General features: G+C 38.2%; 1 protein-coding gene across 1 annotated transcript in view; it reads right to left on the bottom strand.

Annotated features, from left to right (window-relative positions):
- Svep1 (sushi, von Willebrand factor type A, EGF and pentraxin domain containing 1) overlaps positions 1-19,465 on the bottom strand; it is a 200,233-nt gene that overhangs the window by 65,054 nt on the left and 115,714 nt on the right. Inside the window, exons 19-26 of the mRNA XM_047525742.1 lie at positions 13,157-13,318; positions 12,699-12,790; positions 11,147-11,243; positions 8,778-8,891; positions 6,275-6,388; positions 5,313-5,514; positions 2,671-2,828; positions 1,633-1,831 (exon numbers count right to left, since the gene is read on the bottom strand). Coding sequence (XP_047381698.1) covers positions 1,633-1,831; positions 2,671-2,828; positions 5,313-5,514; positions 6,275-6,388; positions 8,778-8,891; positions 11,147-11,243; positions 12,699-12,790; positions 13,157-13,318 — 1,138 coding nt within the window. The remainder of the gene's footprint in view (positions 1-1,632; positions 1,832-2,670; positions 2,829-5,312; positions 5,515-6,274; positions 6,389-8,777; positions 8,892-11,146; positions 11,244-12,698; positions 12,791-13,156; positions 13,319-19,465) is intronic.

Raw genomic sequence — 19,465 nt, 5'->3', positions numbered from 1 at the left:
GATGGTATTAGTGGGTGGGAACAAAGAGAGGTACTTATGTCATGCGGACAGGGACTTTATCAATGTCACTGCCCTGAAAAAAGAGGCCCAAAAGAACCTTCTTGCTGCTTCACCATCTGAGGACACAGCAAGAAGATGAGTCAGAAAGTGAGTTCTCACCACTCCAATTCTGCCAGTGCCTTGCTTTTGGACTTCCCAGCCTCCAGAACTGTGAGATACACTGCTGTTGCTAATGAACCACCCCAATTCTGAAACTATGATATTTCATCATATGGGTGAAAATGGATTAAGACAGTTGCCAAAGTAGTCACATGGTAGGCCAAGTCCATCAATCTAAGGAAAAGAATATTTGGAGCCAAACAAGGGTGGCCAACTGAAAGAGGTTTCCAACAATTACATCACTTAGGGATATTACGAAGATAATCAACAGTTTAAAGTGAAACAATTTCAAAACGAAGTAGAGAAAAATGATTAGGGAAAGTTGATAAGGAAGATAAAAAAAACACTGAATAGCTCTTCCAGAATCTTCCCAAACCCTATTCAAAGATGTTTATGAAAAAGTAATGTTTTCACAATATTAATTACTTTCTTTCTGCATTTTCCATTTTCCTCACCTTTTCAAGTAAACAACAAATTCTCTTTTTATGTACATTTTGCCTCAAGGGAGAGTTTTTGCAAATTCCTTGATTTCTTTTTCTTTTTTTGAAAGCCCAAATTCCATAAGAAGAATAGTATCTGAGGATGGGGAGATTTCCACCAGAGTAGTGGGACTCTCTGAATTGAAGAGAGGACTGAGAGCTCAGTGGGTCTCTGGGGTCTGCAAACTGCTCATTAGGAGGCCAACGATATGGGTATATCGGAGGGAAATGCCAAGTGGTGTTCCACAGTCTATCCAGATTGAAGGCTGGACTTGTAGCCTTGCTAAGGCCTGGGGAAAAGAGTGGTCCTAGAGGGCCTGCAGAAGCTGGGCCAGTGGACAGCTCAGCAAGAAGTAGTATCAACAGACGACCAATGGGGAGGTCCTGCCTGGGTCTGTGGCTCTTCAGCAAAACTCTGAGCATAACTGAAGTGACTTTCCTAACAAAGCAGAGGGAGGGGACCCTAGAGTTGAAATTAATTGGTCCTGAAGAAATAAAGAAGTATCACCTTGTGCTGAGCTTGTGGATTGGTTCAGAATGCACCCATCTCTCATGGGTCAATAATATCACCGAAATCCCTGAACCTTGGGAGATCCTGCCACATAAAGAACTCTTCGAGTCTGGGTTTGAGACTTAGCTCTGCCCCTCTCTGGGTGTGGGATTTGGGCCGAATCATTTTGTCTTTCTGAAATTTTGTTTTACTATCTATAAAAAGGGCACTGATTTCTCAAGTCATTGTGAAAAGCAAATGAAGCCAAACATAGGAAAATACTTAGTAAACAGCCAAACACAATGCAGGTGTGAAAAGTTATCCCTCAAATTTTGCCTTCTTGCAGAATCTGTTCAGATGTTCTACTTGATTATTGTCACCCTGCTGTCCTGATGCAGTACCTGACTCTTCCTGTTGCCCCAGCCACGACCTCCAATGTCACTTCTGAACTGTCAGGTGCCAGGATGGGGTCCTGAGTACGTGCATCCTTACTCTCCTGCTTACCCATTGTAGTCGGTCAGGAGGAAGGTATTGTCGCTGTCATCTAGTGCATAGGAGATCGGTGTTCCATAGTTGACTGTGTCAGATGATTTCATCCAGAATGCGCAGGTTACAGCATGGAGGGTAGGAAGCACACCATCGAGTATGACGTACCCATAGATGCCAGAAACTTCAAAATCCAGATTGAAACCTGTAGGCTGTTCTGGACAAATAAGAAAGTGCAGACTTGGCACCTGTGAGGCATTTCCAGTAGTCTAATGTGAGCAGCAGGCAAGCAGTGCTATTGCCCAAGAAACTCACTTTCAGTAAATACGATTACTTGAGAAGTAGTTTAAAATTACATCTAGATTATTTACAAAATAATATTTCATAATATTTACATGGTACATCCTTTTAAATAAGATAACCAGTGCACATTTAAGATTGGAACAGCTCTCAAATCGCGAAAGAAAGCAGAGAAATACAGTCACTGGCAGGGGAGATGGAATTGGAGTGTTATCAAAGCCAAGAGATACCAAAGAATGTTTGTGTTCAGAGGAGAATGACTCAGTGGAGAGGAGGTGATTGATGTTGCAGGAAGGAAGCAGGGAGTAACTGCAAGGGCAATCTCCTGCCCCGTGCAGAGCTCTGGTTTTTCTCTATTTCATGGGCTATTCTGCAAAACCTACTCAATAAAACCAAAGACCTACAGCTAAAAGACTCCTGAGAAAGCAGTTTAGCATTGGTCTATTGATTCTCAAACATGTCCACAGACTCACACCTCTAAAGTCAAATGGCCTATTGAAGTGTACTTTCTAGAGACACAGAAGAGCTCTGCTAAATTCAGCTGGCTCTACTTCCCCCTTCCATTTCTAAGCTCCAATGTCCTCATCTGTGCCATGGGGGTCTTCATCATAGTACCTAGTTAATTGGATGGATGTGAAGATGAAACAAATATAAAGTTTTTGGCATGTAGGCAGTACTTGTTATAGGCAAAAATTGGTACTGTTATTATATTGCTATTTTTAGCATTATTATTGATAACATAGAGTTCATATATACCTGTTTCACACCTTCTGCCTGAAAATCCCGGGGGGCATTTACAACTGTATGAGTTTAATCCATCCACACAAGTGGCCTGATTTCTACATGGGTTAGACTGACATTCATTGATGTTCAGTTCACAGTGTGGCCCCGTGAAGCCTGCAGCACACTGGCACCTGAAAGAAAATGAAAAGTTGTAACAACTGCAACAGTTGCAGAAAAACATCAGAAGGAGTCTCTGGTTCATGATCAACGTGTCTCAAAAGACTTTGAAAATGGAAATGCTGAAACATGTTCTCACTTCCAAACAGTGCTTGGTTAGTTTGTTTTTCCAGCTCATCTGATTAAAATCTGTTTAGGATGACATGTACTAGGAAGGTCAAGGTGGCAAAAATAAAGCAGAAAGTAGTGCCAGTCCAGGTGGAATATTATTTCATACTATTAGTTATCTCCTATAGATGTTCTTGGAAAAGTATAAAAATTTCTCATGTTGTTTTAAAGCCTTTCCATAAATTAAGCTAATCTTTCTAGCAATGAGGAATACTAGCGTTATTCATATTTTACATATGAGTTAACTGTGGCTACAGAGGTTAAGTAATTTGTCCAAGTCCTCTTGTTTTTTGAATCTTGTTCTTAGTTTCTGTGGAATGCAGGAAATCATTTAAACCCACCAGAATGGAAAATATATCTGATGATGCCAAATGCTGACAAGGTTTTCATGAAGTAGGGAACCTCATATAGTGAGCACAGTGACAATTCGACAATGCCAAAAAAAGTCAAGTTTCCTGGATCCTGTATATTCATTTCTTGTCATCTCTTCTGGAAGGTTAATGCGTAGAACCTGTGTGATACATGCTCATAGACACACCATTCTAAATGTCTATAAAGAGGAGAATCAGAAAGCAAATCACAATGTAGTAGAAGAACCGCAGTAGCTGAAACAAATTAACCAAAGGCAGAATGGATCTACCCTGACAATACTTGAAAACAACTTAGAGTGAAAAAGAAATTGGAAGAGGATACTACTTATGTAACATGTAAAGCTATGCTATGTATTGCTTACGGAGTCATATTATGTAACGAAACATAAACCCTGAATGGGAAGATACATACCAACTTCAGGACCATGATTACCAGGACCATGGAAGGAGAACAGGTGTTTGTGGAGGTGAACACGTGTGTGTATATATGCATGTTAGAGGGAATCCAACCTGACCTTAAGAACTTGTTTCTTCAAAGGATGTGGATCAAATATAGCCAAATACTAAGGTCAGATAATCACAGTGGTGAGCACATGACTTTCATTATTCTTCATAATTTTTGGTATGACTGAAGTATTTTGTAATTAAAGAGGATATAGCTCAGGCATATTCATAGGGACACCTCTCTGATATTGATGTAAAGATGACTAATATGAATAAATAGTATTTGGGGAGTTTATAGGGATATCTCAGTTGGAATTGGGGGAATCTTTACTGGGTTTCTGCACTTGATGATAAATCTTTTTTGGCTAGAATCCCACTTTGATCTATCCATGTTTGATACAATCATACCATTATCATGTTCATTTTGTCAATAACCCATATTCCTTCTGAATTGGGAGAGTTTCTCTTCTCCTTTCCTCTTGTTAGGATTTAAATGAATTTGATATTCAGCCATTGTTTGAACCTTGGAGAGAATTTGGACCTATGGCTCACCAAAAAGTGCTAAATGCCAGAAAATGCAAAGCACCCAGGAGAAGACAATGCTACCTGGATGAGACCTCATGGAAGCCTCGTGGGCAGAATTTCCTCCCTATTTCTTCTGTTTAGTGCTATTGGTCATTTATGAGTGGATGCTAATTGGTGGGGGCTGAACTGGAAGGGGACTTTAAAATGACACAATTGAGGTAGACATATTTCTTCTTTTAACTCTTGTAAATATATAGAACCAGCCGCCTCTTTGCAAGCAAGAGCCCTGTCTTTTGTACTGCAGAAGTGCTGTCTTCTGAAATTCCCTGCAAAGGGTGGGGGAAGGGATCAGGCAGTCTTGATAAAGATGATGGGGGTTTGGTTTTCAAACTGTGATCTACTGGCACCCTAAGAGCTGCCTCAGGAAGACAAAGTCTTTCACTCAAACTTTACTATTTTCAACCTCTAAAACTTATCTTTTATTACTTTGTTCAGACTCATATTAGATTTCTTTTGAATCATGTTTCTAAACTACTTGCTTGAAAAATCATGGACATAAGATATAGATGGACACTAAAAAGTATGATCTCAAACTCCATTTTGATTTTACCTAGTGTAAAAAATTCAGCTAAAACATAAAGCATTTGAAAAATATTGGGTTTTGTCTAGTGCTATCGTATAGTGAGATTCTACTTCCTTTAATTTTTTTATGACTTTATAGGTATGGAGCAGGGGTTCCCAAACCTAGCTATGCATTGGAATAAATGGGAAATGTAAAATATAAACGGTTACACATTTTAAACTTAGAGGGTCTCCCCTGGATTTAGTATAGCTTGTCCTCAGGTGGTGGGGAGATTCTACTGTGGCCTATCCTTGGACCAGGATTTCAGAATGGCTGACCTGGAATTCACAGTCATACTCCATAAAGACTACAGAATGATCAATTAGTAAAGAGAATAAACGATAAAGAGTCCAGACTTGGCCTTTTACCTGAAGCTATTAGCTCCATCCTTACAAGTGGCTCCATTCTGGCATGGCTGACTGAGACACTCATCGATGTTTTTTTCACACCGGGTTCCCAAAAATCCAGGTGGGCATTTGCACAAGAATCTCCCAACTTGGTCTTCACAGGCTGCATTATTTAAGCATGGGCTTGACTGGCATTCATTGACTTCTGTCTCACAGTGCACGCCTGGCGATGCATGAGGAAGAGAAAGAGCCCAGATAGTTAACTCCCTGGGAAAACTGGGATCACCCTGTTACCTTTTTGGAGGATCCATTTCTGAAGGACTAAAATGGAGGCTACAGAGCCACTGGCCAATCATCTGATTCAAGATCTATTCTGTCATAAACTCTGGCTTTTGTAAGTCATTTTAGGACTGTGGATTTTTGACAATTTTCTCTTTTTATCTCCTTCTGAAACTAAGATTAGTGATGAACATTCAATTGAGATAATGTCCAAAAATAAAATTAATAAATTTAGTCCAAAAAATTGTTTCTTTGACTTTGTCTCTGTCCTTCCACGGCCATTTTCTTTCTTGGACTTCTTCCTCATCAATTAAGTATATATGTATTTAACTATATTATCTTATGTCCATTTGTGATATCCATTTGCAAACTATTATTTTGCATACTTTAATGTCCATTTGTAAATATTTATATGATATATCTCCAGTTCCCTCTTGAAAGTTTGTCTTAGTATAGACACACACACACACACACACATATACACACACACACACACGTATGAACATATTTCTTTTTTCTCAACTGTTTGAGAGTAAATTATAAACTTGATTTAGTATTTCCTCAAAAGTGAGGACTTTGTCTTACATTATTACAGTGCACTCATAAAATTTGAAAATAACTTGTATATACTATGTTAATAAATGCACTAATTATTATAGTTTACAGGATCTTACGATAATAGAGGAAGAGTGGGAACATCTTACCAATATAGCCTTTTGCACAGGTGCAGCGATAGCCAGCCAAGCCATCAATGCAGGTTCCTTTATTTAAACAAGGATTGGAGCTACACTCATTTATATTTTCTTCACATAGTTGGCCTGCAAAAAACAATAGAATCTTTGAGCTGGGAAAAACCTGAAAGGACATCGAGACCAATAGTTTTCAAGCAAGTTGGTCAGGTACAAGAATTGAGCAAGTGGAAATCATTGCTAAAAACTTGTAAAAATTTTTTTGCTGTTTGCCAAGTATGTTGAAATAGAAACAAACATGTTCCATATGAGGATGAGGAAGACGACAACCATGAATATCTGATCACATTTTAAGTTAGAAAGTGAAGTGTAATGCTGTTTATTTTTTTTTTTTCTCATGTTACTTGTTTGCTAGTTGTTCACACTTTGTTGAATTCATTCCTTTTACAGTTGAGAAGCGACAGTTGCAAAGTTGGCAAAAAAAATTATGGGAGAAATATATCAAATAAAGAAAATAACTTGTTTTGTCCTACAAGTTGGCAAAACAAACTCTTGTGCAGCTGTCCCATGTTCCTGTATAAATGTAATAGGAGAACAACTGATATAATTCAAACCCTTTATTTTACACACCCAATGAGGTCTGTGACATTACCAAGGATAGGTACAGAAATGAACCTAGATTCATGAATCTTCAAGTTCAAAACTCTGGTCTGAGGAATTTAGGTTGCTTAATGTTATAACATGGAATTATATAGCACAAATCTAATTATTTATGTATTTTATAACATGAAAATGTGTTAAAAGAAAATTTCACCAATAAAAGTCAGTTTTTTTTAAAGGCAGCTGCTCCATGTTCTTTTGTTTTATGTGTAGGTGGACACAATACCTTTATTTATTTTTATGTGGTGCTGAGGATGGAACCCAGGGTTTCACGCATACTAGGCGAGCACGCTACCACTGGGCCACAACCCCAGCCCCAAAAGTCAGTTTTTGAGAATAGTAAATCTAACAAAATCTGTACATTCATGATGCATGAATTTTAAAATTTAAAAAATTTTCACAGTAAATCCACACAACAAATCCAATGTTTAGTATGTTGCACATACATTTAAAGTCTAGTTTTATATATGTATTAGAAGATTGAGTCTATTTTTCTCATATTATGTGTCTGCACTCTGGCCACAAGTTTTTTTCTTTTTTCTTTTTTCTTTTTTTTTGTTAATAAGGATTCAACCGTAGGGGTCACTAACCTGAGATTTGGAATTTTAGGTAAAGAAATGTGTAATAGAGTTGAGTATTTTCATACCATATGCTGAAATGAAATCATGTGGACAGGGCACAGAGAGCAGGAGGGAGCACAGGAACAAAATTGTGCATGGAATCCAAATAGAGAAAATAGATGAGTTGGTAAAAATGATTACTACCATAAATTAGGATGTTAAATAGTTTCACTTCTCCATAAAAATTTTTTTTAAACCATAAAGTTATTAGAATCCAGTTTCTTTGAAATGTTTTAAGAATTTTACTGAATATAATAAAGTATAGAAAATTACATGTCCACCTTAATTAAAATGTGTAGTTGTTCACACTTTGTTGAATTCTGCAAAAATCTCAACAAGATATGTTTTTGGTATGATAATAATTTTATGAGTAAGGTAGAGTGTGAGAGGATTAGATTATCTCAGTGTGCTCCATAACAATATTAAGAGGTTGTTACTAATAAGACAGCAAACCATATTCTATTTTATGAGACTATATTATTGATATTATAATAATTTTAATGTGATTGAACAGGGAATTGACAGTAAGGTCAATGTCTCTGAACTATTTTGGGGGAGAGCACTGGAAGCTTCAATTCTGACTTAACTAAGATACATGCATTAAGTACATGCATTCCATAAGACTGGGATCCTAATTTGAATAAGAATATGTATAAATATGTATAAATTTATCAAACTAGATTCTACTGTCATGTATAGCTAAAAAGAATAAAACAAAAAAAATGCATTCATTTAAGTTAAAAGGAGAGATGAATTGGTTCATAATAATGCAAGTGCCCAAAGTCCAGACAGAAATAATTCTATCCACACATACTCAAATATGCACACAGATACAACACCCAGAAATAACACATACTACATAAATTTAGTAAAGTGCTAGAGAAGGATCTGCTACATAATTCCTTTCATTTCCTGACTTACATCTTTACATATGAAAAACAGATTCAGAGAAGTTAAGCAACTCATTCAAGGTTATCCATCTAGTTCACAAAGATGGGACTAGGTCTACCTGTTTTATAAACCCTAAGCAATTCCAGACTGTCAAATTGATATCTGACTCTCCTCATATAACAGCATAATGAAACACTTTCCCATTATATAGCAAGAAAAGAAAATGTTCCTCTTCAGTATATTTATACCTTCTTAATATATTTGAATAATACATTTTAAATTTACCTCAGTGATGAAATCTTCCTGATTCCAAGGTTTATGCTTTAAAAAAAGGACATTTCTCTTACCTGTGTAACCTGATGGACACTCACAGATGAATTCCCCAACTTGGTCTTTACAAATTCCACTGTTTTGGCAAGGCAGTGAGCTGCATTCATCAATGTCTGTTTCACATTTTAAACCTAAAATGCAAACCAAATGCTGAAGGACAACCAAGGAGAGGGATTAACAGAAACAGAAGCATGATCCTTTAAAGGTTACTGTCTCAATAATCTAAATTTATGGGGCCGGGGGATAGAAAGGGCTGCCATCTAGTGAAGTATTCAAGGGAAGCACTACCTCTCTCAATGTGTTTAAGTTACCTGGTATAGTAGATAGCAAAAGATTCTGAATCAGAAGTGGGTTGAGGGAGGGGAGGAGGGAAGCTTGAAATATAAACCAGAGTCAGGATTTATGTTAATTCCAAAGTGAAAAATATGAAGTCCTATGTACTTGCTACCAAGGTCACCTGGCTGAGGGGTGGAGATGGAGCTAAATCCTGCCAGACCTCAGCTCACATGCCAGGTGCTCTGGAGCGGGCTGCATCTTCCCATAGGGTGCACACAGGCTCTCTATGGGCTAGCTCTTCCTCTATTCCTAGGGTCTCAAAATGCGGACCGCTAGCATCAGTACTACCTGGAAATGTACAGATGTGCAAATTCTCAAGCTGTATCCCAGACTTACTGAACCAGAAATTCTGGGACCACTGGAAACTCTGGGGTTTAGCTACCTAGATTTTAGCCAGCCTTCTAGATGATTCTGGTGCACATTAATATTTGAGACCCACTTATCTACAAAAGTCTCTCAATCACCACTTATCTACAAAAGTCTCAACAAGATCTATTATTTCCTATGGAACATGAGGCCCCAAATTCTTTTTTCTTGGTACTGGAGATTGAAACCAGGGGTTCTTCACCCCTGAGCTATACCTTCAGCCCTCTTTTATTTTGAGACAGGATCTCACTAAGTTGCCCAGGCTAGTCTGGAACTTTTGATCCTCCTACCTCAGCCTCCTGGGTCCCTGGGATTACCTGGGATTACAGGTATGTGTCACCATACCAGGCCAGGCCAACAATTTTTTTAAAATTTATTTTTATTATAAACAAATGGGATACATGTTGTTTCTGTTTGTACATGGAGTAACGGCGTACAATTTGCATATTCATACATTTACATAGGGTAATGATGTTTGATTCATTCTGTTATTTTTTCCTTCCCCCCACCCCTCCCACCACTCTTTTCCCTCTATACAGTCCCTCCTTCCTCCATTCTTGCCCCCCTCCCACCCCCAGTTATGTGTCACCATCCGCTTATCAGTGAGATCATTCGTCCTTTGGTTTTTTGAGATTGGCTTATCTCACTTAGCATGATATTCTCCAATTTCATCCATTTGCCTACAAATGCCATAATTTTATCATTCTTTATAGCTGAGTAATATTCCATTGTATATATATATATATATATATATATATATATATATATATATATATATATACCACAGTTTCTTTATCCATTCATCAATTGAAGGACATCTAGGTTGGTTCTACAATCTGGCTATTGTGAATTGAGTAGCTATGAACATTGATGTGCAAGCCAACAATTTTTATACTACCCCCCCCGAAGCCTGCTGTAATAAGTAGAATGCCAATATTTTTGCTAGCTCTTGGCTCTATTTTGTTTTCCAACTTTGCTTTGCTATTGTGTGGTGAATCCTTTTACTTAAACACCATTTTTCTCATTAAAAATTTTTGATTTTTTTAAATGCAGAAAACTCTCTCAATAGAACAGAATTATTTTAAATTATTCGTTATTTTAAGATCTAATTCCTTCTCCCTTAAATAGTATCTTTCTGGACTTAGCTATAATTTGAACCAAAATGTAAGAAAACATAATTCTTATAGAATTTCTACATAATCAAGTCCAAAGCCATATTGTTTTTCTAAGCACAGCTTCCAGAAAGATAGAAGCAAAGCAACAAATCATGGTCATTTACAAGACCTTCCAGCATTAGTGAGCAATACATGACACTATGGGTTTGTTTGAAACTAATTATGCTGGACAATCTGTTCTATGTTGAGTGTCATGCATTTAATTTGTGTTAGAATGACGCCTTGGACATAGTTTCTGGAATGGTGTTCCAATTTAAATTATGAGTTATGATGTGCATTTTTCATTAAGAAGATAATTCCTTATTCTTCTTCCAAAGTGTGCAAAGAAAACTAATTTGTGGGGTATATTTACTTTGGGCACCTATTGGTTTATCTCATTTGGCCAAAGTTTTTGTACTGATAGGTCTGATGTATCTTACACAATACATATTTAATATTCCAAAGTTTGACTCTCTATAACACAATGATTTCACATAAAATAGATTAATATTTGCATTCCTTTACATTACCTGTGTACCCAGGTGGACAGAGACAAACATAACCATGCCCAAGTTGTTGGCAGGTTCCGCCATTGTGACAAGGTTTTAGGAAGCATTCGTGGAAAACCTACCAAATGGAAAAGAAATCTATCAGAGACATAATGTTCTCTTTGTTCAGTTCAGAGCAATCCTGACTAGGGAATCAGGAGGTTGCAATACAGATGACTGGTTCCTACATCCAGGTGAGTTCACTCAAGCTAGTTGGACAGCTACTTGAATAATTGTGGTGTATAAGCATAAAGAATATTTTTATTCTTTTTAAAAATTTTTTTATTTTTGGTACCAGGAATTGAACTCAGGTGCACTTAATCACTGAGCCACATTGCCAGTTCTTTTTTGTATTTTATTTAGAGACTGGGTCTCACTGAATTGCCTAGGGTCTTGTTAAGTTGCTGAGGCTGGCTTTGAACTCTCGATCTTCCTGCCTCAGCCTCCTGAGCTTCTGGGATTACAGATGTGTGTCATTGTACCTGGCTCAATATTTTCATTCTTGAATGATGTTCTGATAAACCCAAGTAGTGTTCCTAAATGCTGGCTACACATTAGAATCCATTTAAGTTGTTCTTTAAATACACGAAAGACAGAACCCCAACACAAGACAGATAAATCAGAACCTCTGGGAGTGGTATCTGTATGTCATTAGTTTTAAAAGTTGGTCAGCAGATCTCTATTATGCCTCTAGGTTTGAGAAGCCCTGCTTTAGGGGTTCCTGTAAATTTCTGTGTCCAATAGGCTTAGTCAACATGACTTATGTAACCCTAACAAATCATTATGTTTGGACTAGGCTGTAGGAAGCTGAAATAAGGAATATAATCTTGCTATCCCATAAAAACAAATATCAAGGAACTCATGACATTGGGCAAAGTGAACTGAGAATAATGGTAGAATCTCCTAAAACAATCAGATTTAACAACTAGACTTTAACAAATATGGAAAGCAATTGGTTTAGTTATGCTCATGAGTTATGTTTCTTAATTGTTTAAACTCAAATCTTATTCCAAGAAATGATTTTTTTTGTTGCAAAAATAAGTAAATAGTTTTTCATGAAAGTTGAGTAATTCTTCCTGTATTTCAGAAAAGGCGTTTGGCTAAACCAAACACCCCTTTTCAAATGATGGGCTCTGCTTATGGCCAGTGTTAATTATTAGTGAATCAGGAGGCTCCCACATCTACACATTCTTGAGCAGACATTTCTGGGAAGAACTCCCATTTTTGGTACTTAGGACATCTAGTATTGCACTTTTTGAAAGTTCTTATTAAGAGTCATGAGTAAACAATAGTACTCATGAGTCTGATTATTTCAAGTTTTTACCCCAAGGGTTTCCCTCCCTGTGACATGCAAAAAGACAAATTATTTTCCAACATTCCACTACAGAACATTTTATATGTAGAAAATGGACGTGTTGAATGAAATTAATCAAATAATATTGTGCTCACGTAAGACTATGAAACACATCCCACTATTATACAGAATTATGATTCACTAATAAAAATTTTAAGAAAGAAAAGAAAATGGACTTGCCTGACTGCCGACTTCATACTTCTTTTGTGTATGTCCAGGAGAGGTAAGATGCACTATGCTTTCCTCTGCTGCTGAGAAAGTTGAACTAAAACCTAACAAAATTAACAGGAAAACATTAGAAAAAGATGTCAGTGTGTGGTAGGTATTGACAGCAAGTAGACTCTATCTAAATACTCTGGTTAAGATTCTGGTTATCAGAATATTAAACAGGAGACTATGGAGATGGATGGTGTGCCATTAAATCCTAGACTCTAAGACATTTGGAAGGTACCAAGTTCAACATTTCCAAAATGACTCTTTGAGCCATTGCCATCGAAAGCTCTTAAAAGGACAATTTAACAACTCTAGATACCAAAATTCACTGAAAATAGTGATATTCAAAACTGAAGCAACCACAGAGACAAACAAAAGGAAATCTCCAACATGAGAATTGTAAGAAATAAAGCATGTCAACTTACTTGAACAATCTGTGATGGATCTGGCACCGGTGATAGTTGTAGTTCCATAGAAAGGACAAGACAGACAGAAAGATTTCCCTGGATCAGGTTGGTAATAGTCTCGAGGGCATGGATAACAGGGCATTAACCCAGAACGAGAGAATTCACCTACTGGACAAGGTACTGCAAAAGAAAATCAAGCCATTTATGCATATAGAGCAACACACTCTACATTCTAAAGAACTGCCTTAAGAAAACCAAAACCAGTAAGAAAGTTACTGAAATACTATATTGATATAATCCCTTCACATTTTAATACCCATACCATCTTGTCCCCCAAGAGAAATGGCTTGCTATGTTTTCTCCTGTCTTTAATAACATACATTCATTTAATAAAGATTAAATTGGCCATGGGATAGTGTATTCTGTTTTTTCCATTTATCATCATATCACAAACTTTTTTCCAAATCATTCCCCAGACCATTAAATAACTTTGCATCCCTTTGGCAGCCCATAATTGATCTAACATTTCCTTCACTATTGGACATTTAGTTTGCTTTCACTTGTTCGTGATAATAAATAATATTGAAATTTTCTTCATAAATCTTTGTGTATAGTCCAGATTATTTCCTTGGGATAGCAGTTGAACTTGAGTAGTTGACTTTGAATACCTGAATTTGAGAAGTTAAATAGTTGGGTCTAAAAATATGAAAAAATCTAAAGCTGTTGATGTATAATGCCAAATCATTTTAGAAAAAAGAGTTCCAACTTATACTTGCATCAACAATATATGAAATTGCTCTTCACACTGCATGTTTGTTAGCATTGATAGTGATTATTTAAATTTCCCTTTCAATTTGAAGGTGAAAATGGAATTGTATTATTATTTTAACTTGTACTTTGCTGATAAATGAAGTTGCTCTTTTAAAATATTTATTGTAAATTGTACTTTTCCTATATAATTGTCTGTTATTATTGTGGGAGATCTTTTGTGGTTATTTTGTATATTAAAGATATGAAAAAGTTCAATTCAAGCCAGATGGCATCCAAAGAGGAAGAAAATGGTTACTTTTAATTACAAAATTCACAAGGAATATAAATTAGTCATGATATAGTTTTGTCAGCAAATAACAGCACTAAAATACATGAAATAAAATCTATGTCCCACAGGGGAAATTTCAGAAATGCATTTTTCATTGAAGATTTTAATACTTTCCTTGGATTCTCTAAGATTCAATAGGCAATCAATAAGGACACAGAGAACTTACAATTGATAAGACTGAATTAAGAACATACATTATATTCTTATTCTATTGTGATAACATTTTAATGAGGTGTTTAATTATTTTTAGATATGCTGAGCCAAAAAGAAAATTTCAATAATTTTTTAAAAATGATAAATAAATGTACAGTATAAACTTTTTGACCATAAATAGATGAAAATAAAAGTTGACAGCAAAAGCTTTAGGAAACAGGTACATATTCTAATCATTTATACATTTTAAGCTAACCTTCCCTGAAAAACCTTGGTCAAAGAAAAAAATCAAATTATAATTTATATTATTTACAAAATGTCAAGTAAAATGAAAATATTAATTATTGACATCTGTGATTATACTACAGCTATATTTGTAGATAGATCCATTACCTTACATTAATTCATCATAAGAAGAAATAAAAATTGTTTAATGAAAGCAGTTAAAGATTAACAGGCAAAACACAAATTAGTAAAAATGTTTGTTTTAAGAATGTCAAAGCATTCAGATTCTTAATTGATTATGCCTCTGAGTACTGAAAAAATGCCAAAATTATACAAAGATATAGTAGTAAAGTGAGACCCTGTCTCTAAATAAAATACAAAATAGGGCTGGGGAATGTGGCTCAGTAGTCTAGTACTCCTGAGTTCAATTCCAGGTTATAACCCCTCAAAAAAAAAAAAAAAAGATTCAAATAAATAAGACTGTTGGATTCTCAAAATAACCAACACACACATTATGCTGATATCTCTACTTTTTGGCATAGAAATGGTAAAATAAATCTACATATGAAAAGTAGTTGAAATTATATTCCAGAAATCTACTTTCAAGGAGTGGTTCATTTGGGTTTATGCATTACAGATAATCTCTGATTTAATACAGTTTGAGTTTTTGACTTTATGATGATGGAAGCAATAGAAACCATATTCCTAATTTTGAAATTTGGTCTTTTGCTGGGCTTGCCATTTGGGATACAATACTGTCTCATGAAAGCAGCTCCCAGTCAGCCACACGACTGTGAGGGAGAACCACCAAATCTCAAAGTGTATGTGTCGCTAAGCTGTGATGTTTGGTAGGTGAGGTGTGTAAAGTGTATCTTTCACTTACAGTATTTTCAGTTTACCATGGGAGGAAAATCTATTGTAAACCAAGAAGCATCAGTACTTATATATTCAGTAAACATATATAACATATGCATGTTTAAGCATACATGTCTACATGATAGTACTATATAGTACATGATGCAGTACTGAGCACACAGTGTGTAAGTCCTGATGGACTAATGTCATGAGAAAAGGGGAGAAATTTTACTTAATACAAGAAAAGATATTAAAATCAAATTAGAGGCAAGATGGCGGACTAGAGGGCGGCTGCATTTCACGCTGCTCCAGGACGCAAGATTCAAAAGAGGAGATAGTGAGAGACTTGGGACCAACTCAAAGCTGCCGGGTGAGTCTCTCCTGTTGGGGAGGCGTCCCGGATGGGGCGGTAGCCCCGTAACGCAGGGAATTTGTGAAGTGGAGTTGCTCGGCGAGACGCCCCTCCCCCCGCTGGAGCGGTAAACACGGACAACTAGGATCATCGTAGAGGAGGCGGCTCAGCATAGCGCTTGGACTCGAGCAGCCGCTGGGGCTCCGGGTGGCTGCCTGGGGAGGAGCTGCGTGGCGAGCTGTTTGGACCCAGAGTGACCGCTTCCGAACACCGGGGGATTCCCCGGAGGAGGAGGAGAGGCCCGGCGGGTCACTTGGGTCTAGGAGTGACTGCATCAGAGCCACGGGCGGTTGCCAGAGGAGGAGCTGCGTGGTGAGCTGTTTGAACTCAGAGTGGGCGCTCCTGAGCGCCGGGGGACTGCCCGGAGGAAGAGGAGGAGCGCTGCGGGACGCTTGGTCTGGGAGTGACTGCATCAGAACCACAGGCGGTTGCCAGAAGAGGAGCTGCGTGGTAAACTGTTTGAACCCAGAGTGAGCGCTCCTGAGTGCCGGGAGGTTGCCCAGAGGAGGAGGAGGAGCGCGGCGTGTTGCTTGACCTGGGAGTGACTGCATCAGAGCTGCGGGCGGTTGCCAAAGGAGGAGCTGCGTGACGAGCTGTTTGAACTCGGAGCAGCTGCTCCAGAACACTGGTGGCCTGCCTGGAGGAGGAGAGCGGTGGGACGCTTAGCCTGGGAGTGACTGCATCAGAACCACAGGCGGTTGCCAGAGGAGGAGGCGAGTGGTGAGCTGATTGGACTAAAAGCAACCGCTCCTGAACACCGGTGGCCTGCCTGGAGGAGGAGCGTGGTGAGTCACCTGGTCTCGGAGCCACCGTTCCTGAACACCTGGGGGGCTACCCCAAGGAGGAGGAGGAGGAACAGGGCGGGTCACTTGGACTTGGAGTGACTGCCTAGGGCTACGGGTGGTTGGCGGGAGGAGGAGACCCGAAGTGAGTTGTTTGGATTCCTAGTGACTGCGTCGGAAACCGGGCGGCTGTCCGGAGGAGGAGGTGTGTGGCGGGTCTCTGTGTCTCCGAGCTATTGTACGGGGCTCCAGGTGGTGGCTCAGGGGAGGGGCTGCATAGCCAGGCGATTGGTGCAGAGCAGGGTCCCAGGAGCTAGGTGGCTTCTTGCTGGAAGAGCCGCACAGAGACACGCCTAGGGGCGGAGCAAAGTTTCCAGGGCTGCGGGCAGATTCTCTGGGAGAGGCAGCCTAAGGAGACTCGCCTGCGAAGGGTGAGGCTCCCAGGCCCAGGACGTAGGTCCGGGCCCCTGGGATCGTTGCAGAAGAAGACAGCCCAGCCCAGGAGGTAGTTGTAGATTGAGGGGAACCTCTAGGAGGGCAACTGACTAGCGAGACGTCCCCACCTAGTGACTCTTCCCGGCCGGGGGAGGTTTTCCCACAGGGACGGTAAAGCCAGAGACATAGGCACAAACAGGCCTTGCCTCAGCCCACAGTCTACTTCCCCATTGGATGACCATTGGTCAACAAGTGGAGGCACCTCCGCCCACTAGCAGGGAATATACGCCACCTGAGGGTTACCACACCTAGAGAGGCAGCTTCTTCGTGGAGCTCTACATTATCAACCTCCTCCAAGACTTCAGGCTACTGAAGGATAAGAGGGGATATACTAGCAATCTTCAGGGACATTATAAGTTGATAGAGGAAATCTGCAATATCTTAATGACCCACTGATCCCTGAACAATATGAGAAAACAAGGGAAGAAAATACCCCAAACAAATCTAGATGTTACATCAATAAAATCCAACGACAGCATGGCAGAAGAAATGACAGAAAGGGAGTTCAGAATGTACATAATTAAAATGATTAGGGAAGCAAACGATGAGATGAAAGAGCAAATGCAGGCATTGAACGATCGCACCAATCGACAGTTAACAGAGCAAATTCAGGAAGCAAAAGATCATTTCAATAAAGAGTTAGAGATATTGAAAAAAAACCAAACAGAAATCCTTGAAATGAAGGAAACAATAAACCAAATTAAGAACTCCCTAGAAAGCATAACCAATAGGATAGAACAGCTGGAAGACAGAACTTCAGATATTGAAGACAAAATATTTAACCTCGAAAACAAAGTTGAACAAACAGAGAAGATGGTGAGAAATCATGAACAGAATCTCCAAGAACTATGGGATATCATGAAAAGGCCAAATTTGAGAATTATTGGGATTGAGGAAGGTTTAGAGAAACAAACCAAAGGAATGAACAATCTATTTGAAGAAATAATATCAGAAAATTTCCCAAATCTGAAGAATGAAATGGAAAATCAAGTCCAAGAGGCTTATAGGACTCCAAATACACAAAATTACAACAGACCCACACCAAGGCACATTATAATGAAAATACCTAACATACAAAATAAAGACAGAATTTTAAAGGCTGTGAGAGAAAAGAACCAAATTACATTCAGGGGGAAGCCAATACGGATATCAGCAGATTTTTCAATCCAGACCCTAAAAGCTAGAAGGGCCTGGAACAACATTTTTCAAGCTCTGAAAGAAAATGGATGCCAGCCAAGAATCTTATACCCAGCAAAACTTACCTTCAAATTTGACGATGAAATAAGATCATTCCACGATAAACAAAAGCTAAAAGAATTTACAAAAAGAAAGCCAGCATTACAGAACATTCTCAGCAAAATATTTCATGAGGAAGAGATAAAAAACAAAGAAGCAAATCAGCAAAGGGAGGAATTATCCTAAAGGAACTGTCAAATAAAGGAGGAACCAAGATGTGTCAAAAATTTTAAATATGAACCAAATGACTGGGAATACAAATCATATCTCAATAATAACCCTGAATGTTAATGGCCTGAATTCATCAATCAAAAGACATAGACTGGCAGATTGGATTAAAAAGAAAGATCCAACAATATGTTGCCTGCAAGAGACTCACCTCATAGAAAGAGATACCCATAGACTAAAGGTGAAAGGATGGGGAAAAACATACCATGCACATGGGCTCAGCAAAAAAGCTGGAGTATCCATCCTCATTTCAGATAATGTGGACTTCAAGCCAATGTTAGTTAGAAGGGATAAAGAAGGACATTTCATACTGCTTAAGGGAAGCATAAATCAGCAAGATATAACAATCATAAACATCTATGCCCCAAACAGTGGCTCATCCATGTATGTTAAACAAATCCTTCTCAATTTTAGAAACCAAATAGACCATAACACAATAATACTAGGTGATTTTAACACGCCTCTTTCACCACTGGACAGATCTTCCAAACAAAAATTGAACAAAGAAACCATAGATCTCAATAACACAATCAATAATTTAGACTTAACAGACATTTATAGAATATACCATCCAACCAAGAGCGAATACACTTTCTTCTCAGCAGCACATGGATCCTTCTCTAAAATAGATCATATATTATGCCACAAAGCTAATGTCAGCAAATACAAGAAGATAGAGACACTACCTTGTATTCTATCAGATCATAATGGATTGAAGTTACAAATTAATGAAAGAGTAAAAAACAGAAACTACTCCAACACCTGGAGATTAAACAATATGCTACTATATGATGAATGGATAACAGAAGATATTAGGAAGGAAATTAAAAAATTCTTAGAGG

This window comes from Sciurus carolinensis, chromosome 14 (genome assembly GCF_902686445.1).
Source record: "Sciurus carolinensis chromosome 14, mSciCar1.2, whole genome shotgun sequence".
Taxonomy (NCBI): domain Eukaryota; kingdom Metazoa; phylum Chordata; class Mammalia; order Rodentia; family Sciuridae; genus Sciurus; species Sciurus carolinensis.
The sequence above is the reverse complement of the archived record's forward strand: the minus strand, read 5'-3'. Positions and strand labels throughout refer to the sequence as shown.